The 24580-nt window shown below is 37.2% G+C and overlaps 4 protein-coding genes across 8 annotated transcripts in view; 2 read left to right on the top strand and 2 right to left on the bottom strand.

Moving 5' to 3' along the window:
• The window catches only part of LOC112573820 (nardilysin-like), a 32297-nt gene extending 28761 nt beyond the window's left edge, over positions 1 to 3536 (bottom strand). For 2 of the 4 annotated variants that reach the window (XM_025254444.1, XM_025254445.1), the window contains exon 1: positions 2113 to 3535. In XM_025254444.1, the coding sequence (XP_025110229.1) occupies positions 2113 to 2381 (269 nt within the window). In that variant the 5' untranslated portion in view covers positions 2382 to 3535. Of the gene's footprint in view, positions 1 to 2112 lie in introns of all 4 variants that reach the window. The other 2 variants (XM_025254443.1, XM_025254446.1) reach the window with 2 other exon arrangements.
• Positions 258 to 10987, top strand: LOC112573825 (protein tilB homolog). Its single transcript, XM_025254456.1, has 17 exons — positions 258 to 417; positions 707 to 800; positions 1128 to 1201; positions 1461 to 1538; positions 3577 to 3673; positions 3989 to 4064; positions 4533 to 4583; positions 4831 to 4890; positions 5460 to 5593; positions 5816 to 5860; positions 6263 to 6352; positions 6903 to 6977; positions 7231 to 7293; positions 7502 to 7571; positions 8955 to 9050; positions 10157 to 10239; positions 10521 to 10987. The coding sequence occupies exons 1-17, from the start codon at positions 408 to 410 to the stop codon at positions 10699 to 10701; spliced, it is 1377 nt and encodes a 458-aa protein (XP_025110241.1). The 5' UTR covers positions 258 to 407; the 3' UTR covers positions 10702 to 10987.
• Positions 10988 to 11728: 741 nt separating this feature from the next.
• LOC112573824 (kelch-like protein 21) lies at positions 11729 to 17920 on the bottom strand. 2 transcript variants are annotated; one of them, XR_003101281.1, is made up of 3 exons: positions 15862 to 17920; positions 12629 to 14661; positions 11729 to 12069 (listed from the first exon to the last, which is right to left on the bottom strand). XR_003101281.1 is itself a non-coding variant. In XM_025254455.1 (2 exons), the coding sequence occupies exons 1-2, from the start codon at positions 16708 to 16710 to the stop codon at positions 13768 to 13770; spliced, it is 1743 nt and encodes a 580-aa protein (XP_025110240.1). In that variant the 5' UTR covers positions 16711 to 17920; the 3' UTR covers positions 11729 to 13767. The 2 variants fall into 2 exon arrangements, 1 of the variants encoding a protein (XP_025110240.1); XM_025254455.1 differs by having other exon boundaries at positions 11729 to 14661.
• Positions 17921 to 19886: 1966 nt separating this feature from the next.
• On the top strand, positions 19887 to 24157 carry LOC112573833 (geminin-like). The gene is made up of 7 exons (XM_025254472.1): positions 19887 to 19910; positions 20168 to 20420; positions 20887 to 20970; positions 21816 to 22068; positions 22408 to 22490; positions 23039 to 23128; positions 23798 to 24157. The coding sequence occupies exons 2-7, from the start codon at positions 20334 to 20336 to the stop codon at positions 23963 to 23965; spliced, it is 765 nt and encodes a 254-aa protein (XP_025110257.1). The 5' UTR covers positions 19887 to 19910; positions 20168 to 20333; the 3' UTR covers positions 23966 to 24157.
• Positions 24158 to 24580: the final 423 nt, after the last annotated feature.

Here is a 24580-nt window from a genome sequence, read left to right on the forward strand (position 1 = left end):
GAGATTAATAGTAATGTGATCAGGAAATTTAAACAATCAATAACATAAAACAACACCTACAGCCGCTTTATTCTCAAAATCTTCACTAGTAGCTTAAGCCTTCACTTGGTTGCTCTGGTCGCTAATTATTAACTACATTCAAAATTAATTTAAAAACTTTTCTAAACAGGCAATATGTTCAACATACAATACAACATACAATTATTTACTTCTCTTCTTTACTAAAAAGGTTACTTTTTAAAAAAGTATTCCATAGACTTCTATCAAAGAATTTATGTCTGTGAAGTTTCTGTAGAGCTCTTTTGAAAAGGAAACATCAACAGATTTCTGTGTTAGGCATAGATTTGCAGAAATAAATTCTACTCTTTCGGTAAACGAAAGTAATTTTTCACAGTGGGCATCAAATAATGGTCCAAAGTAAGTGTTGTATTCTAAATTTACTCAAATTTTATTCATCTGTTAAAGAAAAATAAGCGAGAAATGTGGTTGCTAATGTACACTTTGTACTTCGCGTGTACGAAAATACTAGGTGCCTGTGGAATTATATTAGTTTTATCTGACTTTAAATGAAAAGGAACAGGTAAAAACACAGATTACTAAGATCCACTTTTAATTCACAATATATTATCACTTTAGAATGCATATTAAGCGTTCCAGTTAAGGAAAGAAATTGACATGAATCAATTGTATATATTTGTCATATCAGTTACAGAAGAACTCGTGCGAAAACGAGCAGAACACAATGAATGTGAAATATCCACCCTAGAAGAAGTTTCGCTACATCAGCAAGATATTGAGAGGTAAAATATGATTTACTTACGTAAAAGAACAGAACCGAAACTGATTAGACTTTACAGACAACGAAAAATTGTATGGCCCTTCAGTTTGAAAAGCATTCATCATGTTAAACTTTTTCTACCGCTCACATGGACATTATTGTGGAGGTGAAAGGGTGTCTACTTACGCGTCATATATATATATAAAAGATAAAAATAAACAAAAGCATCAGGATGTGATCCAATTCTAATTGGGAGATCGACATATATGAAATTGAAATTGATTGTTGGTTATTTCATTTGTTTTTTCATGTAATGATCACATTTGAGTTTCTTATGTTTTATGTTCAGAATTGAGCATCTTGACAAATGGTGCAGGGAACTAAAAATTTTATACCTTCAAAGCAACCTAATACCCAAGATTGGTATGTGAGATTAACTATGGCCAGGATGGTTAGAAATTCTGAGGGAAAATAGCATGAATGAGAGAGATAAAGATAAAGAGAGAAAGAGTATATATAGGAGCATGTACATGAGTGTGCAAGAGAGAATTAGCAATATATTTTTGTCTCTGTGATCATAAGGAACATTAATCCACAATGTTAAAGAGTTGGAATGCAAAGTTGGACTTTTCATGGTATTTGAATATGCTGCCTATATTTTTCTTTGTTTTACACATGTTAGAAAATGTCAGCCGTTTGAAGAAACTGGAATATCTAAACCTTGCTTTGAACAACATAGAGAGAGTAGAAAACCTAGAAGGTATGTTTTTCTTGTGTTTTATTATATTAATTGTTGACTGTGTAAGTTTCACAGCAGTGATAGGCTGACACTAAAATAGGTGTGTGCATGCATGCAGCACAAGCATACCGCTATATTTTGGTAAGCACATTTTACTCGAATGTATGCTTTTTTCATAACCAAATCTATGCCATATAAATATTTTAGTTAAAAGATTATGTTAAAATTAATGGAGGTTTTTTCTCTGCCATTTTTGATTCTACACATTACAGTACAATCACTTAAAAAAAGTGTACAAACACATTACCTAACTATAACTTAAACATGCTCTCACTTTGTCTCTCTCTCTCTCTCCCCTATGCTGTCACTTTTTTTTATGTGTCTCTCACTCATACATATATATGTGCACGCACATACTGGTACACACATGCACATGAAAATTCAAGAAATATAGAGGTGCAAATTATAGAAGAGTTGAATCTAATTTAAACCAGAAGAGAGATGCATCCACCACAACAGGCAAGGATAGACTTCTTTTATTAACTCAGAAAAATTAGCAAAGTTCCAGATGGGGCATAGGCTGTTGAAAGCATACCTGGCCTTGTTGATACGGGTTTTGATGTCAGCATCCACTCCACCATCCTTATTAACAATATGCTCCCCAGGTACACAAAGCGATCTGTTTCCAGGATGTTCTCTCCTTGAAGTTGGATAGGGAGTTCCTGCTTGTTGTTGATTCTCATCAGTGCAATCTTCTTTCTGTTGACCTTTAAGCCAGTCTTCTCTGCTTCCTCTGCTAGCTTTCTCAGTTTGGTTTGTGCATTCTGCTGCCAATATGCCAATGAGGTAGGAGACTAATGTCATCTGCACGGTCCAGGTGCTCAGGGCCGCCGATAGCCAGCCTGGGTCCCAGGACAGACGACCTCTCCGGGCCCCTTGTAATGCTTGGGTGTTCTGTCCTTAGACCTTTCTTTAAAATAAAAAGAAAAGGAGAAGAAGAAAAAAAAATTCACTGACCAAGGCCGGGCCACCTTGACAGCCGCGGGCCCGGGTACACCAGACCCCCCTGTCCCCCCCTCTCGTCAGGCCTGCAGGTGCTCTAGCTGTTTGTTGAAGGTCCACTGGATTAATTCTTTCCAGACCTTCAATGGGGACAAATATTTTCACATCCCTTTACTGTTATAGCAGATACAAAACTCCAACGGTTTTAGTATCGTATTCATCACCTTGTGTTAACTACGAACACCCAGTTATATCACATAAAACTATGAGATACACTTTCTGTGCACAGTCAAAGGAATCTGTAGAGCACCTGTTCTTTGATTGTGCTATTGTTAAAAGCTTGTGGAACGAGCTATTTACAAAGTTAACAGAAAAATGTTCTTACTGTAAAAACATTGAAGTAAACAAAGATTTCATTTTATTTAGAATCCAAAATGAATTTATGTTAGATAAGATATTAAGCCTTATTTTAATCATGGCAAAATATTTTATTTACAGAAGTAGATGTTTCAGTGATCATCTAAATATGAATTTATTTAAAATGGAAGAAGAAAAAAAGATACTGCACAGGAAAATACTACCATACAGGAAGTTGTAAACTAGACCTTTTCTTGCAGAAGTGGCTACCACATAAACTGCTTCTCTTTATACATTGGAAAAAAGTAAAAGAAAAAGTTTGAAAAGGTATAAAAATGGAAGAAAAACACGAGGAAGGAAAAGTAGAGGCAAAAAAATGAGTTTTGTTAATAATGCTAATGTATTATTGGAAATCTGTATTATTGAAAATGCCAGCATGTATATGTATTCTCTGTAATCTGTTAGTGCAATTGCTATATGATATCTATATAATAATGCCAGATAAGATGAACCTGATGTAAACCTGTATCATCTGTATGTAGTGATTTTTTTAATGATTGTTTTCTTATGTGTTGCCTAGAAGCTAATATATAAATGAGGGGAGGGAGTGTAAGTAAAATTAATAAGTTATTTGTACAAATTAGAAATAGATGTAAAAAAGTAGATTTCAGCTAAAAACTAATATTACCATATCAATCAGGTTGTGAGTCACTAAAAAAATTGGATTTGACGGTCAATTTTGTTGGTGAGCTAACATCAGTTGAGAGCTTGAAAGAAAACTATCATTTGGAAGAACTGTAAGTATTGTTCGCTTCTTTATATAATTCTTCTGGTTATGATTAAATCTACCAGCTCTATTTTTTTCATAGTTAACCTTTTTATTTCATTGCTCAATAAAACTCAGAAATTGTTTTCTTTAAACTGCAAGTAAATTTTGATGTGATTAATTGATACTGAGCAAAAGAACTTATTCAAAGCCAGCCATGCTAACATCAACTTTGTTTATGTTTCTTACATGTATTTGAGTTGTTTGATAACTGTTATGATAGTAGTTTAAAGTTTGATTAAAATGTTTTGAGTAAAGTGAATTTTTGTATTCTGTTCCATTCTAGATTCCTTACAGGAAATCCTTGTTCAGAATATGAAGGTTACAGAGAATATGTGATTGCTGCTTTGCCACAGCTTAAAGTATGTTACTAAGAGTATGCATAAAAAATATGGATGCAGATCTGTTGACGTCGTATCATTCTGTTTTTTTTCTTTTTTCATCATTCGCCCTATCTTTAGCACACTTAATTGTAAAGTGTTTGTTTGCAGGGCAGGGCTTTGCATAAAACACAATTGTAGTTTTGTACACCCCTCTTCTATCTCACATTAGTTTGAAAAGAACACATTACAATATTTTAAAATTTGGGTGTGCTTTTATGACAGCATGAAAAAGTAATCATCTGCTATTTGCCTTCTGTGATTTACATATACATTGTTGCAAGTGCGTAATCATACACACATTCTTATGTGTATATATATATAAATGCATAAAGATGTGCATTAGCACAGATATTTAAGCTTAACATTCTGAGACTATCCAAGGGAACAACTGTTACTACCCACATTGTATTATGTTTATTTCTCATATATGATTTACATTTTCTACAGACTCTCGATGGAAGAGATATTGAAAAGTCAGAGAGAATTAAAGCAATTCAGGTAAGTCTTTCATTTTCTCCAGAAAAGCTTCTAAACTATGGCCATAACTAAATGAAAACAGTTGAAACCAAAAGTCAGTTTTTAAAAAAAATGAGAAAAAAAACCACAAAGTTTCTCCTTGTATGCAGGTCTTAGTATGTGACTTGTTGTACAGGTTTTTCTGCTCTCATATACACGCATACACATACATTTTTACAAAAGATTTCTGGACTTCAGCATTTGCTGTTTACTTTGTTTTGCCATTTAGAATTTTGGACCAGTTCGAGCACATATTATCCAGCAACAAGAAGAATACAAAAAGAAAAGGGTAGGTAATTCACTTTTTCTGGTCCAAAAAATCAAGACATTAAATAAAAGTTATGGAATACCATTATGACTGACTTTTTTTTAAAAATGTCTTGTGTAATGTGCAGTATATTGTCTTGTCACCCCAATTTTCTTCATTCTTCCTGGTAGAATGGATTTCTCCAAAAGTTACCCATAGTAATATATATTCTCAATGTTGCACCCTTGCCCCACATGAAACATTTGTGTCAGATAGATCATGGTGAGACAACAAATTGGGACTGTAATTTTATCTTATTTGAGGCAAAGCCATAGCCATTTTTCTGTCTGTGGTAGAAATCAATATATATAATAGCTGTTGCTAATGTTTTGAAAATTTATAAGTACTCTACTTGGGTTCTTGTCAATTATGCCAGGATGCTCAATTTAGGACACATACCAGGAAGGTCCTGAAAATTAAACTGTTCAAATCACAAGATTTTCTTCAGTAATATTCCTTGAGACATTCTGAATGTTAGGTTGAGTAAGCATCATCCATAGTCTTAAAAGTATCAAAAAGAACTTATCTCTAAAAATTCATTGACACTGAAGGCGAAACAGAAACAAGAATCTGAGGAAAAAAGAAGAGAAAAGGAGAAAAAAGCAGCACAGGAAAAAGAGACTGGACAAGGAAAGAAGTCCGAAGCTGGTTTTGATGGCCGATGGTATACAGACATCAATGAAAGGTTTGCAGAGTGTGCGTGTATAAGTAGCATAGGAACCGGGGGACAGGGCGGCAAGGGGGACAGTTGCCCCCTCAAAAAAGATGCTAAGGCAAGAATGTAAACGCCATTCACTCACCATGAAGTTTGCCCTGCTAAAGCATAGCATCTTCCTATGTCACTGTACAGTATGTGTTTGTGTGAGAGAGAGCGAGAGAAAAAATAATGGATTTATGTATTTCACAGGGATAAAAAGGATTACAACAAAGAATATGAAGAGAAAGTGCAAGAGTAAGTGTATTTATAGCTTATATATTTTACCTATTTGTATGTTATGACATTTGGCATTCACATGCCCTTACGTGGATATTATATAATTAATTATCTAAAACCAGCCAGTCTTTGATTGGGCTTTTTTAATTTTTATCAGCCATGTGTTTGAGAATTCTGACCCAGAATGGTTTTTTTGGTTGAAAAAAAATGACTTAAAAAAGTAATAATCAGTGAATACACATAGGCATTTGGAACAAATACAGATTGTTCATATCATCATGTGGTTTGGCATGGCATGTGTGTTTGGACTGGTGGGCTTATTATTAACATCATTTTCTATTTTTGTAATGCATTTGGTTCAGCTTATCAGGTTCATGAAAGAAAATGTTATATAAGTTGTGTTAATGTATATTATTGCAGCTTTTGGCAAGAGAAGGTTCCCTACACTCCAGAAAGCAGGATTGACATGCACAACCACCTAAAAGAACTGAAGGAAAAAGAAGAGAAAAAGTATGACATTAAAGAGTCATCCCTAAAATGTCATCGCTGTAATTGAGCAACATTACCATATTTTCATCACTATTAAGCAAGACAAATTTCATTACAAAGTGAAGAAATATGATCAGAAGTGGTTATGTTCTTTTAGGGATACTGCGTATCCTCTATGCTACATCATGCTCTCCATTTTTAACATGTCCTTTAGTTTCCTTCCGGAAATCAATTTGTTTGCAAGATAATTTGAATGAACAGAAACAGGGTTAGGGTTAAAATTAATGAATGTTGTGATCATCTTCTGACACAATCAGACCACCACCACCCCCACCCCTACAACTCAGCATTGCTGTACTCATCTTCTACTGCATTTCAATGGTTTGATGATCAAGTGCATCAAACTGCAGTGTTGATGTACAGTTGTACACCAGCTTTCAAACCATCATCACAGCACTAAAATTTTAACTCTGCTACACCATCTGTTGTGCTTATCCCTCTTCTTCAATCTGCTTACTATAGCATGTAGACTAGTGAGGAAAAAAATTTTGAAACCAGAACTTTCTTTCAGAGATGATAGAGAAGAAAAGAAACCAAGAAGGTTATTTGCTGAAGATGGGAGACCGCTCAATATAAATGAGTCCAAGTAAGATTTTATGAGCAGCATTGTTCATGCCACCTTCATAACGCTAATATGTCTTTGTTACCATCGTTTGTTCTCACTTATTTGGGGTTCCCCTGCCTCATGCTAGCCTTCTATAGTTACCATAACTAAAATCATGCTATTGTTTCATTAATCATTTTATCTAGCTGTGTTACTGTATATTGAAATGTACTTTTTCCTTCTGTTAAAGAAAGTTACTATAGCAGTCTAACTAACATTTATTGTCTGTTGACAGAGTTGGGTTTACTCTCACAGAGGACGATAATAATAACTGCATCCTAGATCTGGCAATATTCAGGTATGTGTTGCATAAAAGAAATTTTTTTTCCCTCTGCACTTGCATGCAGTTTGTTACATGTTCTTTCTATAGCCTATTTGATTTTGATAAACATGAATAAGGAAAATTACCTTTGACACATTGCATTTTCTAAACCTGTTCACCTCCTTTCAGTGATGTTCCTAGACCTGCATGCAGATTTACTCTTACAGATATTTTCTTTGTGCAGATATATGGATACTTCACTACTGGACTGCGATGTCCAACCTAATTATGTGAGGGTTGTTCTGAAAGGAAAGGTAACAAGAAATTGTAAATGGAAAAAGATAAGATTATAAAGACTGGAATGTTAAAAATTTCTTTTTCTTTTTCATGTTTATTCAAAGTTCTGCATGTTTGTTCAAAGTGCTTTTGTGAAAAGGATTTTCTTTTATCTTATTCAGTTTGAGAGGAAGTCTGCCAAAGTTTGTGCACTGAGAGAATATTTAATTTGTTGCAAGTTGGCCACCATATTTTAAAGATTCACAAAAACTTGATTAGACACTATCATGGTTAAATCCTGGACAAAAGGCTGCCAGACATGACAAGTTTCAGAAGTTCAACAGTATGTCACCATCAGATTTGATGCTTAATTCTTAGAAGGCTGATGCATTTTTTAGTTGTAAGATCTTGTGCTTTCTGTTGTAGACTTCTAAGCATACACACATTTCGTTATGTGGATTTTGGGTTCAAGACACATTACAAGTAATGAGTCAGTCAGATGTCCTTTGTTTAGGAGCACAAAACCAATTTTCTAAGATGACAGTTCAAGTAACAGATGACTTAATGCCACTAAACAGCTGAATGAACAAAGTCCAAAAATGTGCACCACTGAACACAAGGTTCTTTTGGACTCTTAAATTGCAATTTCAAGACTCTTTTTTTCTTTTGGACTCTTATGTGAACTTGCAGATTTGATTTTTTGTTATGCAATCACATTAACATTTTGCATTCAGGCTGAATAAGTGTATGCTGCTTGATACTGTAAAGATCAGATATTATTTACCATTTCTTGATAAATTTGATTTTTCACGCATCAGCTTCCTCATTATGGACTATTTACCAAGTCCCCCAGCAACCATCCCCTTATCAAGCAGCAGTCTTGTATTTTTTGCTTGTTGGTTTGTATCAAAGTTTAAGGTATTGCTGCTGGCTTTGTTGCTTTCTAAATGAGAAAGAACAATGTATGCTCTTCATAAGTATGCTCTCTGTAATTAGGTAAACCCTACATATAAAGTTTGGTATATCAGATTAAATTTCAATGGGACTTCATTCAAAATATAACCCAAGTCCATATAAGTGGACTGCACTTAAGTGCAATCACTGTTTGTATATGGACTGAACAACAAAAGCATAAGCAGTCACCAATGTTGTAGTTAACATGTTTTTAGCCTAGGAATGATAGGATTCATTTGTTACAGGTTTTAATTTTGTCTATTCATTCCCAGTTTTAGCACATGAGAATAACTTATTGATGACACCAACCAGAAAAAAGCAAGCTGAAAAGATTTCCATTGTGGCTGTTCCTTCATTTTGAATACAAAAGCCTTAGCTATTTCTGCATTTCCACACCTTTACTCTTTAGGCTGCTATCAATAAAGGGCTGTGAGAGTATTGATTCTTCTAATTCTCTTGGTTTCCAGATATTTCAACTAAGCCTCCCAGAGGAAGTAAATGCAGAAAAAAGCACTGCTCAACGATCACAAATAACAGGACATCTTGTTATTACAATGCCAAAGGTACTTCCTTTGTGTTCACTGGTAAAATTTATCTCGTAGTCCACTGTCAAGTGTTTCTTGTATTTGTCCAACAGGAAAAGAGAGTGGCTTCTAAACTTTGGCAACAACACTCACAAAAATGTAGCATTTCTATTTGTGATCAGATCACATTGGTAGCAATACTGGCTTTATGATACTACAGTCTTCAAAATCATCATTTTAAACACACACACAAAATGCAAGTGAATGTATGTACACTAGTATGTATCCATATTAAAGAAAGAGTGCAAAGTTTATATCTGCTGACATAGTTTGAAAATAAAATGCTTTACATGTGTAGAAAATAAGTGCATCTTCCTGGAGATTAAACACAGTAGTGACATCTAGATTATTAGTTTGCATATAAAGGCCGAACTTGGTCCTCAGATTATATCACTGCCCTTAACACCTTTCTGAATATATTTGGGGATCTGAAGCCATCAAAAGATTAGAAGATGCATGCATTAATCCATGGCTTTCTGAACTAGCCATGAAGTATATCTTTACTAAATTATTACAAAAGGTACAAGGAGTCATTCATTTGGAAAATATATTATTGCTCTACCACACAAGCAATTGGTATCCTATGTAAGGTTTAACATTTAACAGTTTAGTTGTACAAAAGGAGCAATAATTATGGTAATGAATCAAGATGTGTAGAAAATGCAACTTTAAAGACCTTGGCACTGAACATCACATTTTTGTTTGTGATTATTGTTCAAATCATATTGATGTAGAATAATACCTATGTTCTGTGGCAAAAATCTGAATCAAGCAAATATAAAATTTACTATTTCAAAAGTATATAATTTTATACATGTGCATTTAACCAATAATATGTATAAACATTATATGTGATAGTTCCAAAGGAAATAATATATAGTTCCTTGGTTGCATTTTGTTTTTTAGTAAGTATAGAGTTTTGTTTGTTCTAAACCCAACAGTGGGTTAGAATGACACTACATCTGGATTTTTTTTATGTTGATAAATAACAAAACAGCTTGATAAGAACTAATGTGTCAAAGGTGCCTTCTGCAAGATTGAGCCTGCACACAAAGGGATCATCCTTTTTAATTCTTCTGATGCAGGCAAAGCAGACACTAAAATCCAGAAAAAAGCCAGAAGGTAAAATTCCACTACCTAACACACAAAAGAACCTGAAGAACAAAAGGTTTGTAATGATGTTGCTATTATTTCATTCTTACCGCATGATTTAATCTTGATAATACTAGGGAGTAAATTGTCTTCTCATTCATTACGCTGTACTGATTATCACAAAATTGATGACACAAAATTTCAGGACATCAAATTGTTGATCTAGATTGCTTTTCTGTTCCTTCTTTATCTCCCTACTTTCATCACTGCCACCAGTTTCTTCTTATTCTATATAACTTATATTAACAAAAACTTGTTTTCTTGGGCAATACAAGTGATTTGGTGTTTTACTTGCAGAAATTGTGAGCTGCTGGAAGTTGATGAAAGTGCTAGGTCTATGGTGGATATCACCTCTATTGTGCCAGAGAGATTTAAATCTGAGCCACAGCCTTTTGGCCTAACAAGATTCAGAACAAAGGAAGAGCGTCCCAACAGTGAAAACTTTGTTGACAATCCTGATGTGCCTCCTCTGATATAAATTTGACTGAAAATTCTACCAAATTTTGTTGACTACGACTAGAGATGGCATAACAAGATTGTTTGAGTCTTTTCTCCCTCTCCATACTCACTTCTGTAATAGCATGGGGTGACAAAATTATGGACAGCTTGAGAATGGGCCATCCTTAACTAAGGAAAATGGTGACAGAGCAAGTTTGCAATGAGTTCTGCCAAAAAGGCTTTGTGCATGCTGTACATTATTCCAATACAAATATGCAGATAACAAGGATACCACTTCATTTAATAAAGAGTGAATACATTTTGTCCTTAAGTGTTCAAATCTTCAAAACTGGATGATGTTTTTTCTTCTTCCCTTTCTCCCTACATCTGTGTGAATACATTCTTTTTTACTTTGTTTATATATCATCATTCACAGATTGTTTGAGAATTGTCTGCTCTTTCTGGCTGGAGGCAGGCTGACATTGAAAAGACAGGATGCATGCTTGAAAAACCATTCTTTTGTGTCAAGTGCATTAAGAAAAATCAAAAACCAAAATAAAGGTTGTGCAATTTTTGACCTTGCACACAATTTTTGTCTTTTTTTTTTTTGCTTTATCGAAGTTACTAACTAATCATTTTCAAAACACCAGCTTTACATACCATCCATATAGTCCACAATCACTATCACATAGCTCAGGGGTGGGGAATGTCCAGTCTGCAAAATCATTTAGTTTGGTCCTACCAGGGTGGAGCTTTTGCCATAGCGACATAAATTTATATTAAGTGAATCATAATAATAACACATTTTGAAGGACAAGAAAAGAACATAATGGGGTAGACCAAATATGAGAACATGACAGAACAGACACATATGCTACTTGTCGTGTGGTCTATGTTGTGGCAACTCGGAGAACAGGCAGTGGCATAACTACAGCTTGATCAAATACTGCAGGCTAATTTTTGTTATGTCTAATGAATAATGTTATAAATATCCAAATGGCCCTTGGCAGGAAAAAGTTCCTCACCCCTGACTTAGCACACAGAGGTCAATAGCTGACAAAGATAAGCAAAAGGAAAGCAAGTTCTTTACTTTTTGCTGTTGTTATTTTGGTTCATGCAGTAGCAAACAATGTTCCAAATTTTTTGTTCCAACTAGACTTACTCCTAGCTATACAAGCATATAATAGCACTTCATACCACTTCACCACTGCATCTTCAAAGTCTTAACACTGCAAAATCATTTACTATATTTTGTTTTCAACACTTGTTATTAACATCATAAATCTTGATTGTTTCATATCCAAGCAATACTGTGGTCAAGTCTTTTGGTGAAAATTAACAGTAGTAGTGGTACATATTTGATTTTAAAATTGCAGCAAAAGAAATTTCAAATAAATCATTAAAAAACCTTAAAGACCAACCTGAATGGTTTGTTTTTTCAGATATCAGTAGATATAGGTGGTACAAAACTAACCTCTAAATTTCAGCCTCCAAAACCCATCCATTAATTAATTATCACCTAACAAAGTATGCCATTTGCACCTGCAATCAATGAGCGCTGTAATAGTATACTATGTCATGTTGGTACACCATTCACAACATTGCCAGCCATCAACACCAATCAAAGATAGAGAATGAGCCACTGTTAGGATTATTCTGACGCTGGCAGTCTGCATTTCTCATGGTTCTGAAAAACTGCTACTTTAGCATGAGAAATGCAGACTTTCAGCGTCAGAATAACTTTAACTGTCGCTATGATTGGTGTTGATGGCTGGCAATGTTGTGAATGGTGTACCAATGTGACATAGTACACTGTTAGCAGCGCTCATTGATTGCAAGTGCGAATTGCATACTTTGGTAATTAACAGATTGGTTTTGGAGGCTGAAATTTACAGTTAAGGTTTATGTCGCATATATCTACTGATGTCTGCAAAAAATGCAAACCATTCAGGTTGGTCTTTAAGAACCTTAAAGCAATAAATTTCTTTACCATGGCTTTTGAAAAATGTTACCACTATGTGGGTAGCATACTTTTATATGTCAAACAGCAAATGCCAAATTTATATTGTTCATGACAAATTTTTTTCTAGAAGTTTAAAATGATCACACATGCTTCTTTTTACTAAAGCAAAAATAGTAATATCAAATAACAGTTTTAACAAAATGAAGAAATGAGCAAACATAATATCACCATTAGAAAACACATACCACGTAAGCACAATTTTAAATCGAATTAAAGCACTTCAAACATTTACTAGCACAACATGTAGCAAGAAGGCGCATTACCACAACAATCATCTGCTTCTCAGAATAACATCACTACCCCTCCCTCTATAAAAAATACTCTGCGAGCATAAAAAATAACGAGTTTACGATAAAAAAATTAAATACTGTTTGGTCAGCTCCATTTCACAAATGCAGTGAAAAAGAAAAACATACAAAAGTCATCAACACCTATGTTAGCATGGCTCAAATCTTTACTGTTATTAAATGATAACACTACACCCATATATCCATTTTAGTTAGCACCGTTAGCAGTTCATGTGTCCTAAAGTCACATCCACCATCACGCTTCATTTACTTCTCCGAGGAAACTCACTTTTTTAAAAGCTTTCAGTGACAATATCTGACTTTTATTTATATATTACTACTTTATCATTTGTCCTGAGGAATGACAAAGCTCCTTAAAGAATATAGGAACACAGCATTTAAAAAGAAAATCAGTCAAGTTGAAATTTAAGAACAAATTTTAAGCAATCTTGGTTATCTTGCATGTTTTAACATAGGCTCACTTTTCTAATTTCTGATGTACTTTTTATTCAAAACTGATTTTAACGGCAAGATTTTAGAACACTTAGAACTTCCAGAGCATCTTTATGAGTTGCAAAACACGCAGAAAAGAAATCGACTTCGCAGGTGGCAGCAAAAGCCTTAAAAAAGAAAACCATGACAATTAGACAGTGGGAATAGGGGGTCTGGGGATACATTAACTTGTGGCTAATGACCCTGTTTGCATTATGTACTGCTTTCATGGTCAATATCCAATCCCCCCATCTGTCAAATCTCATAAAAGCAGTGGGTAAGGGACTGGTGGCTTTATCTCCCCTCAACACATCCTTAACTTCACACAACCATGTATTGCTCTTCCTTCGATCAAGCTTTTTTCTTCTGTCCAGGTGTTTGTTTCTGGATCAAAACACTCAACAATACTGCTAGGTTTAGTGTCAATTAAACCACCTATCACATAAATTTTGTCATTCAGCATGACAGCTCCACTATGCTTCCGAGCATATTTCATACCTGGAAGACGTTTGAAAGTTCTTTTGGCAGCGTTGAGTGCAATGATCTCTTTGGTATCCTCCCAAATAATGTAAAAAATGTCACCAATCACCACAATCTGGGCATAATGGATGGCCTTTGGCAACACGAATTGCTCACCAGTTGGTTTGATCATGCCCTCAACAATATGGTAGCTGTTCATGGTATCCGCAATAGCATCATCCCCTAAAAGGCCTCCCACTTCTACTATAGTAGAGTTGTATGGCACCAAACAAGACTGTTTCCTTGGAAACATTGTGCGCCCAGCAGCAGTCCATGTTTTTGTTGCTGGATTGTAGCATTCGATTGTCTCTACACTGAGCATGATGAGCTCATAACGCTCACCACCAACGACATATAACTTATCATCTAGTACTGCTGACGAATGCCGTGCACGTGGCTTCAGCATGGGCTGTGCTTCCTGCCACTTGTGCTTCACTGCATCAAAGCGCCAAGTGTTGGCGATGATGTGACCATCATGAATGCCGCCAGTCACATAGATGGCATCATCAAGGACAGATGCAGAGAACCAGGACACAGGTTTGGGGAAATCTGGCAGGGTCAACCATTTGCCCTTTTGAAGATCGAACATTTCTACTGTCTGTGTGATATATCGATCTACTGGAATCCCACCAATAACAACCACCACCTCTTTTGCCACAGTAGATGGCCGTGGTTGAACCTGTGCAAGTAACACACAATCTTTCAATTAAACTTGTATCTAAGAAGCAGCTTCATGCTTTGCAATATGTAATAATGAAACTAAGCAATTTTTCCTTTCACTTTTATTTAAATGTTATCTTTTTCATCTCAACTAGGTAGCTCCAGCTCAAACAAACTACATTTATCGCTCCCTTCTCTAGCAACACTTTAGAAATGTGTAATGAATTTTAAACTGAGATATTCCTATAAGTACTCGGATCTCTAAAGGTTACAACAATGCAGTTCTAAGTCACCATCTTTTTTACAACTATTCCTAATCTGTCTCTCTCTTCCAGGACTGTATACCATGTCTGGATGTAACTAAAATTAGCTATATCTTAAAGGCCTAATAAAGTGATTAAAAAAAAAAAAATAACGACTGAGTTCAGTGCATGGTACTGTCTCCCCAAATGTTGGTAATTCCTACCTGTTCTCAAGATAGACACACCTACAGATATCACCATGAACCAAACAAGGCCAAATTCATGATTTTCCATGGATGCACCTAATTAGTATGCAGTCCCAGCTCTTCCATTGGTTGAAACTTTAGCAACCAAATCAATATGCAATTCTGATTTCTGTGTCATTGAACTGGTTCTATGCATGTTGATGTCTGTATGCCTTTATCTTGAGAACAGATGGTGAGATTTGAGTTGGGGTGGGGAGGTATCCACCCATATTTGGAGAAACAGTCCAGTAATTACAAAACAAGTTTTGCAGTTGCACTGTAGCAGACTAGTAGTTACTTTTAGCTTTCCTGATATAACACAGCTAGCTGAATAAAATGTTTGAAGCAGTTTGAAGCAATGAATGTCAGCACATCTAAAAATGCACGTTGATGAGAAAAGCTGACATTGCCTCAAACAGGTAAGTCAAAAGATAAAAAAGCCTAGCTAGATAACATTAGTCTAATAATAATAATACACTTGAATACATTATCTAAGAATTTTAATAGCATTATCACACATCTTATCATAAAAATATTAAAAAATTTATTGTATAAAAAGAATGTATTTTATAACTATCTGAAATAATAAATATGCATCCTGAAAAACAGTTACCTCAACTGTTTTCTCAAAATGACTAAACCCTGCTGTTGGCTAGCAGCAAATGATTATGCTCTTCTGAAAAGTTTCAGTACGTCAGCCGAGACAATGTATAAATATTAAAATAGCCTTACTTGTGAGTCTTGCATGCTTTTTCTTCGCTTGCCAGCTTGTCCCTCCTGTGAAGCTTTAAAATGCTGTGCATGGGCCACCATGGCATAACACTCGGCTGATGCTGCCACAAGTGGATCTCGCTCAATAAGGCTAAGACTATGCATGTCCAGCATAGGTAGCCTGATCTCTTCCATCAAAACAGGCAGGAAAGCCTTACGATCATCTATGTCATATCTAATCCACCTCATGACTGCCTCATACACACTCTCCTCATTCCTGACATCAATAAAATCACTACTAATGTACAACTTGAGGCGATCAACAGGGAGTTCCAAAAACTCATCATGCTCAACAACCTGCAAAAAATTCTCCAACACAAATGCATTTGCACGTTGCTGCAATTTTGTGCAGTTGTGCAAAGCTGCAAAGTTCTCTATCTCTAGACAGTTTGAAGGATGCAGCTGACGGCATAAAAATTCTGCACATGCATCTACTATCCGAGGATACTCAAAATGATTGCCTGCTGCTAACATTTCCTGGGCATTGTCATGTGTAATCTCCAACTGCCCACTGTAGGCATAATCTATGACACGTTTCAAAGTCCATGGTGATACATCACTAAAAGAGATTCGGACTTCCCTGCTTTCTTTTAAGTCACTAGTAAACATTGCTTGAAAATAAGGGCTACTGACAGCAAGCACATTTCGATGACAAGGAAACTCTTCATGACCAACACACAAAATAGTGTCTGTAAAAAAACACTCACTTCTGAATGCATTCAGCTTGCTTAAAATTTCCCCTCCATAATCCTGATCTTGCAGAAGGTAGCTACCCTGGTCAACTGTGGCTTCACTGTTGTTTCTAGCCATGTTCTCCTGACCTTGGCTCTTATCAGAATTTGGGAGGTGTAACTTCAATTTCAACTTTAAAGAAACCGACTGGTTTGAACTTTGAATTATCTACTTTCTGCATCAACAAAATACCGCCTAAATACTATGAGGTAAATGAACAACCTTTACGACGAGATCAACCTTCGCGTGATTGAGACGAGTGGTCGGAGTATCCACACGTTCCACTCCACTGCACCTATTTAAGTACATGTATCTGCCTTTACGACTTTCAAAGTAAACATGTTGATTCGGTCACAGCCGTTCTGTTACTGTTTCATAAAAGGTATTCCATCCTCGCACGCACCAATTCGTTTCACATAAATGGATTATCTGATCTAACGAGGGGGAAAAGCCCACAGTTCTTTTCAGGAAGATAATATTTATGGTACTTAGCATGCCTCTTCGCAGGAATCAAACTGCACGTCGAGTTCTATCACATCCACTCAACTTGGTCTACACGAGCACGTTTTTCATTAACCAAGTAGAAAGAGACGGACTATGGTTTATATGAAGCTTAGCATATCTGCTGCAGTTTAACTCTCGTCTGCTACAGCTTTGCGATACGGAGGCATAATGGTACATCTGCAGCAAAACTGGAGGTTGTCAGCCAAGAATTTTTATTCTAGTAGCAAATTAAAGCTACTCTCCACGCAAAAGGCCAGACAAGCAAAAGACTTAAGAGTACACAACAGAGTCATTTATCTGCTTCGCAGCACGAGTTTCTGGTCTGCGCCATGTTGGCCTGATCAAATGGGAAGTGTCATGACGTCAGACGGGATTCCCTTTCGTTTACTCTTCATGCCCTCGAGGCCATGTGATTTTGCGCGAATGCGAAAGGAATGATTGAGCAGGCTTGACAGGCGTGTACTCGAAACTTGTTTGCACATCGAAAGAGTCGTTTGTTAAATCTGGTTTTTGTTTGCATTGGGTAAATTCCCGGCCAGTAGAACGTGCGTCATTGTCGCGACTTTTCGTTCTTTTGTGCTGACGTAATAGAACCGTGATTATCTTAATCCTCGCGAGCTTCTTGTCGATAATTTCTGTAAAATTGTTCCTTGCCATATTCATGACACGGCCTTTGACAAGCAATATATTTGGTACCATACATTCCACAATTTTTGGGGTAGATCTCTGCAAACCATAAACCGGTCTATATTTTATCAGCTGCATATATATATATGCTCCTTTTGATCGCATCGATGGGTATTCAAATCAAATCAAAAATCAAAAATCAAAACAGACTTTATTGTCTGCCCAGGAGGACAGAAATTTGTCTTTGCTCACATACCCATACAGACATTTAACACACAGTTAGGAGTAAAAGTGAGGAGTAAAATAGTGTTGATTGCACCAGTCCATCAAGGCAGTGTATGTTTATCCTAACAACAAACCTTGGGTGACCAAGGGCCTAAAAGCACTGCTGAACAAAAAGAAACATTTGTTCATCACGGGCAGAAGCCCACGACAGAAGATTAGTACATAGAGAGGACCATGATGCTATCCGTTGGGTGGGCAGAGGCTCTACGAGCATACTAGTTAGTCCGCTTTCAGTAGTTGCCGGTGGACCAACGAGTGTCGACGAGATTGAAACAGAGGTCGAGTTAGCTCTCGCCATAAACCCGATGTGTCAGAATGCGGCTCGTGGTTACATCTTGAGCTCTCTGGAGGGACCTGCCAGACGTCGAGTTATGATGCTTCCGCATGACGCAAGAGATACGCCGAGAAAGATCTTGGGTGTCCTAGTGGAGGCGTACGGCGAACGGAAAGACGTACGGCGAACGGAAAGAAAAACAGTGCCACAGCAACGTGAGGAGGTGGTCGACGAATACGCCGCGAAGCTCCAGAATTTAAGCAGGCGAGGTAGAAGGCGGCGCAGAGCGTCGAAGTGGCGGCGATTGACACCATCTCGGAGGACTGCAGCCCGACCGGTCAGGGAAAGTGACTGCCCCCGTCGTCCGTAACAGGATGACAGGGAAATAAAGTGTAGCTGGCCTGACTGGAAAGTGTCCGACGGCGGAGGTTGTCATTTATGGCAGTTGAGTGATGGCGTTGCTCGACACCGGCAGTGAGGTAACGACGGTCACTGACGAGTGGGCACGAGGGCACATACAGGACTTACAGCTAAAACAAACTCAGGAGTGGCGGTGGTGGACATGTTTACGGCCAGCGTCTGAGGACGTTCCTATCCTGGTGGTCAAGGACCTGGTCGATGTGGTCACAAGTGAGCGCAGGAGGCGCGTGTCGCTTCTACTAGGGAAGAACGTCCTTGATCGGATAATGGACTCTACCGCAGATGTGGCGCAGGCAGTACAGGCAGCCGTGCATGAAGCTCATCTTGAGAAGACATTGTCAACAAAAGGACTGGCTAGGGCCGCTGGCAACACGCCCGTTCCAGGATGCCAATGGGTCTGACGTCCACACCAGCCACTTTCCAGAGGTTAATGCAGACCACCATGCCGAACTGTTTAATTTCAGTCCTTCTTGTATACTCCAAGATAAAGGACATTCAACTGCGGGAGGCGCCATACCTTCAGGATGACGACAGTGAAGAGGAAACGCCAGGGTGGTATGCTACTCTTCCAAACCATCACCACAGAACTCTTGTGACAATGCCTGTGGTGCCAGAAGTAACAGTGTCTGTGGTGTCAGATGACAGTACCAGAAATGACAGTCCCTATCGTGTCCGAACCGCGCAGATCGCAGCGACTTACCGCGAGACAGGCAACAAACTCGCACAAAGTGTAGGATGAAACAGTTCGTGCGACGCTATGCCATGGCAATATGAATACCATGGATATATTTTTTAGTTGCGGTGATCGGTGACACCGTAGATGACACGTACGCATTGATCAGTTGTTTATTTTGCTAATTGTTCATTTTTCTTCAACTTTACCGCGGCTGCGTCCAGAAAATGTCATTGACAAGAATGACACACGAGGTGATGGCTGACAATAGATGTCAGCACTCACTCTTCTTCAGTCTCTGTTTGATTCCTCCTGAGTCCTTGTGCCTTTATTTAGGATGGTGATGGCTGCTGGCACGAAGGACCTCTGGTAGGCAGCTTTCCTTATGCGTGGTACCTTATAGCGCCTGCCTGAGGGCAACAGCTGGAAGCTAGTGTGGAGAGGGTGTTTCAGGTCCGAAATGATGTTATGTGCCATCCTTCTGACTGCATGAAGGTACTATTATATAGTCAAACGTAATATATATGCTAATTGCCAGTTTGTAAAACTAAAATTAGGAAAATGATATCTCTCAGAAGTGCCACTAGCTAAACTCCTGCTGATAATTAATTAAGTGATTTCACAAACGGGATTTTAGTTGCGAGTACTATATATAGACTTATTTATATTTCAATAGATCCGATCACGGTCGATCGAGTTATAATTCTTCTTTAAGTGAATGATACAAATTACACGATCATGCGTGTTTTCAGAAACGTACATGGCAGAGGTCCTGAGATCGACATAGTAATCACGGATTTGTGATACGAAACCGTGGGCTGTGCCATCAAGCTTTTACGACCTCTGTAACACACGACCTTTGTCAAAGGTTAAAGGTCAATACGAGAACGAGACTAGTGCGCGAAGTTCGAAGTCAACATGTCCGCCGCAAGAGATTTTATTGCTCCACCAAGAGATCATTCTACCCCAAAACATTCGTCTAAATTGTGTGCAGAACAAAATGAGGTAATAAATGAGTAAACAAGTTTCTTTTAATCTCACTTTCATGAAAAAGGGCTTTTAAAAAAAGGAAATAGATAATGAACAGCTGAAGACATTCATGTTTAATTGGTTGTTTTGTTCAGAATAATTTCGATCGCCAACTAACCTTTAATGTAAGACACAAAAATACATTTTAAATATTATCATATTATGTCAAAACTCCTTTAAAGAAAGGTATTGCGTCTGTTCATAATCTGTGGTGACCCTTTCAGGATCACAGATCAAAGAAAGTTTGTACTTCTGAATTCTATACGTTATATGCATCGTTGTATTGCTGCTTAGCTATATATTTTGACACACATGCTGTATGTGTAACAACTAACAAATCATACGCTGTTCTTAAAACTAGATTTGAGTGAAAAAAAAAAGTTAACGTCCACAGTTTGTATAGCTTTCAGTTGTTTTCAGCATGCTCTTATTAATTTGCCAGGAACACAGTCAGAGAAAATCACTGCAGACTTTGCAGCCATCAGCTTCAAATGACAATGCACTGGTTGGCACAAAAGGGCCTCATGTGAGGATGCACCTTGCTATCTTATCAGCTGTATAATTGTCCAGTTTGTTTGCATTGTTTTAATAATGTCGTACAACAAGTATTTAGTTCTCACCAGGTTAAATGGCTTTCAGTTTCATTTTCAGGAAAGTTAAACAAAGTACAGGGGGTCCTCGACTTATGACGTTGTTCTGTTCCTACGTTGCATAGTAAACCGATTTTCACTGTAAGTCAGCGGTCCGGTGGCGCAACGGTTAGCGCCTGTCACCAATACAGTGAAGGTTGGCTGCCCTGAGTTCATTTCTCGTCTCGGGCACGCTGTTCTTTCTCTGCACGTGGCATCTGTTTACAGGGCTGGCTGCTTGCCGTAATATAGCCTTAGCTGCTGACACAGCGTAAAACACCAATTCCCCCCCCCCCCCCTTCACTGTAAGTTGGAACATACATACATACTTTACGTAAATATCATACTATAAGCACTTATCCTAACACCTATCCTAACACAGTAATTATCTAAAAACAAAGCAGTCCCTAGCCATGTAACCATGTATTCTTCCGCCGCGCACACCAAACATGAAGTTTGTGTTACGTTTACAACGCAAGACCACTTATGTTGAAACAAGGCTTTATAAAGTAAATAGGAGATGTTTCGTAACCATGAAACATCGTAACTCGGGTCTGACGTAACCCGAGGACCTCCTGTAGTCTGTAATTTTGGCTGTAGTTACACAGTATAGCTAATACAAACATTTAGATAGTAGTTGTACATGATGCTACTGAGAAGTTTAAAATCCTGCTAAGCTGCTTAGACTATTAAAATTAGAGCAAATATTTACATGGCAAAGCTTTTGCTGTAATTTATCAAGTCAGGAAAGGCCAGCAAAAGCTTGGAGAAGTCTAGGCCCAAAATCAAGTTAACTCACGGTCCTGTCAAGGTTTTTTATGATGAAGATGTTCCTGCCACATGTGAAAGAAAACCGTCAACAGAAGCCAAGGAAACACAAACAGATGACAGTTTGTTAGAAGAGCTGATTCAAGAACGACTGTCTCAGAAGAAGATGGGACATTCTTCTATAGAAGAAGACCCTGAAGATGAAGCTTACAGACTTATGGTCAAAGGTACTGTTTCCTTATTTAATGCTAAGGGTTTGTTACTCTACTTCAAGAAATCTGCTTCTTGTGTAAAATGCCATTAGCTGTATTTACCTTTAATAGACTGCACAATATGAAGCACACAAATACCAATTATGTAGCTGAAAGGCACAAATACAAGCAGCCAAAATTGTATTATTTAGTTTGGTTTATTCTTTGCTGCTCTTCTGAGGAGCATAGGGCCGCAAAAAATGTACCGTTTAACTATTTGCAATTGTTTTCTCAAGACCATGTTTGTCACAGTGCACATATTCGAACATCTGAAGTAAACAATCTTTTTTATTTTCAATCTTTGCTCCTTTTCAGAACCTGTTCCTGACAGCTACTGGAAAGAAATAGCAGAGCAGAGGAGAGTGGCTCTCAATGAAACACTAGAAGAAAATAAGTCTGTAAGTGGCATTTTATTCCCTTGAACTCTCCTTACCCCTACATCGAAGACAATCCAGCAGTGATTTGCTTAGTCGTCTTGTCAGAAAACCTGTGACAGAGGGCTTGATTATAGTTGCTGTCAAAGGGAAGAGATAAAGGGGACATAGTAAGAGGGTATTAATGACTGTTTACAGTGTGGCCAGATACAGCAGGTATCACATTAAAATAGCATAATCTTCTATAGCTACTTTCAGGGGCACTCTGCACAATACTACAGCTAGAGGAATTGTAATAACAGTTTAGATTTTAAATAGTCATGTAATCATAGATTATAAATTGTTATCCTTGTATTTTATTAGTAGGTATTAGTTTTATAATTTATGAAACGCTTAAACGAAGACCCTGATAGAAAAACTTTAAAAATAGTAGAATGGTTTCACACATTTATGACCTCTTGATTTCTTAGGCTCTTGTGCTTCCCTAATATTTTATGCAGTAATTGTTGAGACACTTAAACAGGCACCTCACAACAAAGGTGAGATGTTTTCTGAAACTTATTTTTGTTCAGTTGCACAGTGAAGTTGAGTCATTGAGAGAAGAAAATGAAAAGCTGTCAGAGTTGACCAGCCAAGCTGATTATCTGTCTTCCTTATTGCAGGTGAGCAATCATCGCAATTAAACTTCAGTATTCAAACTTCCACTGTCCTAATTCCCACCATAATGCATGGGGTTTTCTCCTACACTACCCCACTGTTAAACCATTAAATTATAAGCCATTAGCTTCTGCTATAATGAATAACAGCCAGAAATTTGTTCTGAAAAATATATTTGTGTGGAGCATGGATGGGTGTGTGCTCATCTGTGTTGTAACTATGCCTGTGGAGAGTAGTTTGAATGGAGTCTCATTCTGCATGCTAAATGCATGTGGATATAGGTGGGAGGCATGATGCATAGATTACCTGCAAATTAGCCTCAAGTTGCATGTTGATTCTGAATCTTTGTTGTGTAAATATTTTTACCATAAACCTCCACGATGTGGCTGCCATATTTTGCCCCTGCCTGCATCACCTACTTGCTTCCTATCATTGCTTTATTATAAACTAACAATTTATATTGTGCTGTTCAGGGGAAGTAGATAAGATGATTATTTTCATACAAATAATGATAAAAAGATTCCTCTTATCCCAAGCATTTTCTGGACATTGTTTAGAGATGAGTATATGTATTTCTTAATGATTTTATGCATAGTGTGTACACATGCTTGTGTGTTTGTGAGCATGCACAATATAAATTTGCAATATAATATTGCAAATCTGTTTACTTGCAGTCGGTAGTGTCAGATGAGGGAAGTGAAGAAAGCCAAAATCCATCTTTGGATGTGGAGAGCAACCAGGTGAATGCAACTGAGGTGAAATCCAAAAGTGAGTCAAGGAGACAGGATGATGGTGGGGATTTTGTGTCTTGTGGACAGGATGAACCTGTTGAAAAGACGTGAACGTTTTAAGTTGGATGTAGAAGTCATATTAACTGACCCCTTTCCTGAAGATTTTGTATCATTTACACTGCTGGTTTGTAAACTATTTCAGTGTGGATGCAACACCAAGCTAGATTTATTCCAAATTTCCTTGATTTTTATCTAACCCAAATTGTGCTTTTTAATCATGAAATAAAGTCATCTAGGACTCTAGGTGGTAAAAATATTTTTGTTCTTTTGTGAATCAAATGATCATATTTTAAAAACTTGTCCTTTTTATGAATTACACATCAGCTGACTTCAAGAGTAATGTTTGTTCCAGCAATAAAATGATCATTGGCACTTTCATTTACTCTAATGGATTTAAATGAATTTGCTTGATAAGGTTAAAGAAAATCCCAAGCAAATCCTTGCCAAGTTAGTTACTAATGATAGCATGCTACACAAGTATCATATGCTCGCCCTTTAAAACTTACACATTTGCATATGAATACACACAAATCATAGTACCTAAATTCTTTCTGCCTCCTAATATATGCAGTATAAATGGCATGTTGAGATGTTACTAAAAATAAGCACAGCTACCACCACTTGAACCATGGAGGTATGGTGCTTTAGTTAGCAGGCTTTATAGTT

The sequence above is a fragment of the Pomacea canaliculata genome, linkage group LG10 (assembly GCF_003073045.1).
Source record: "Pomacea canaliculata isolate SZHN2017 linkage group LG10, ASM307304v1, whole genome shotgun sequence".
Taxonomy (NCBI): Eukaryota; Metazoa; Mollusca; class Gastropoda; order Architaenioglossa; family Ampullariidae; genus Pomacea; species Pomacea canaliculata.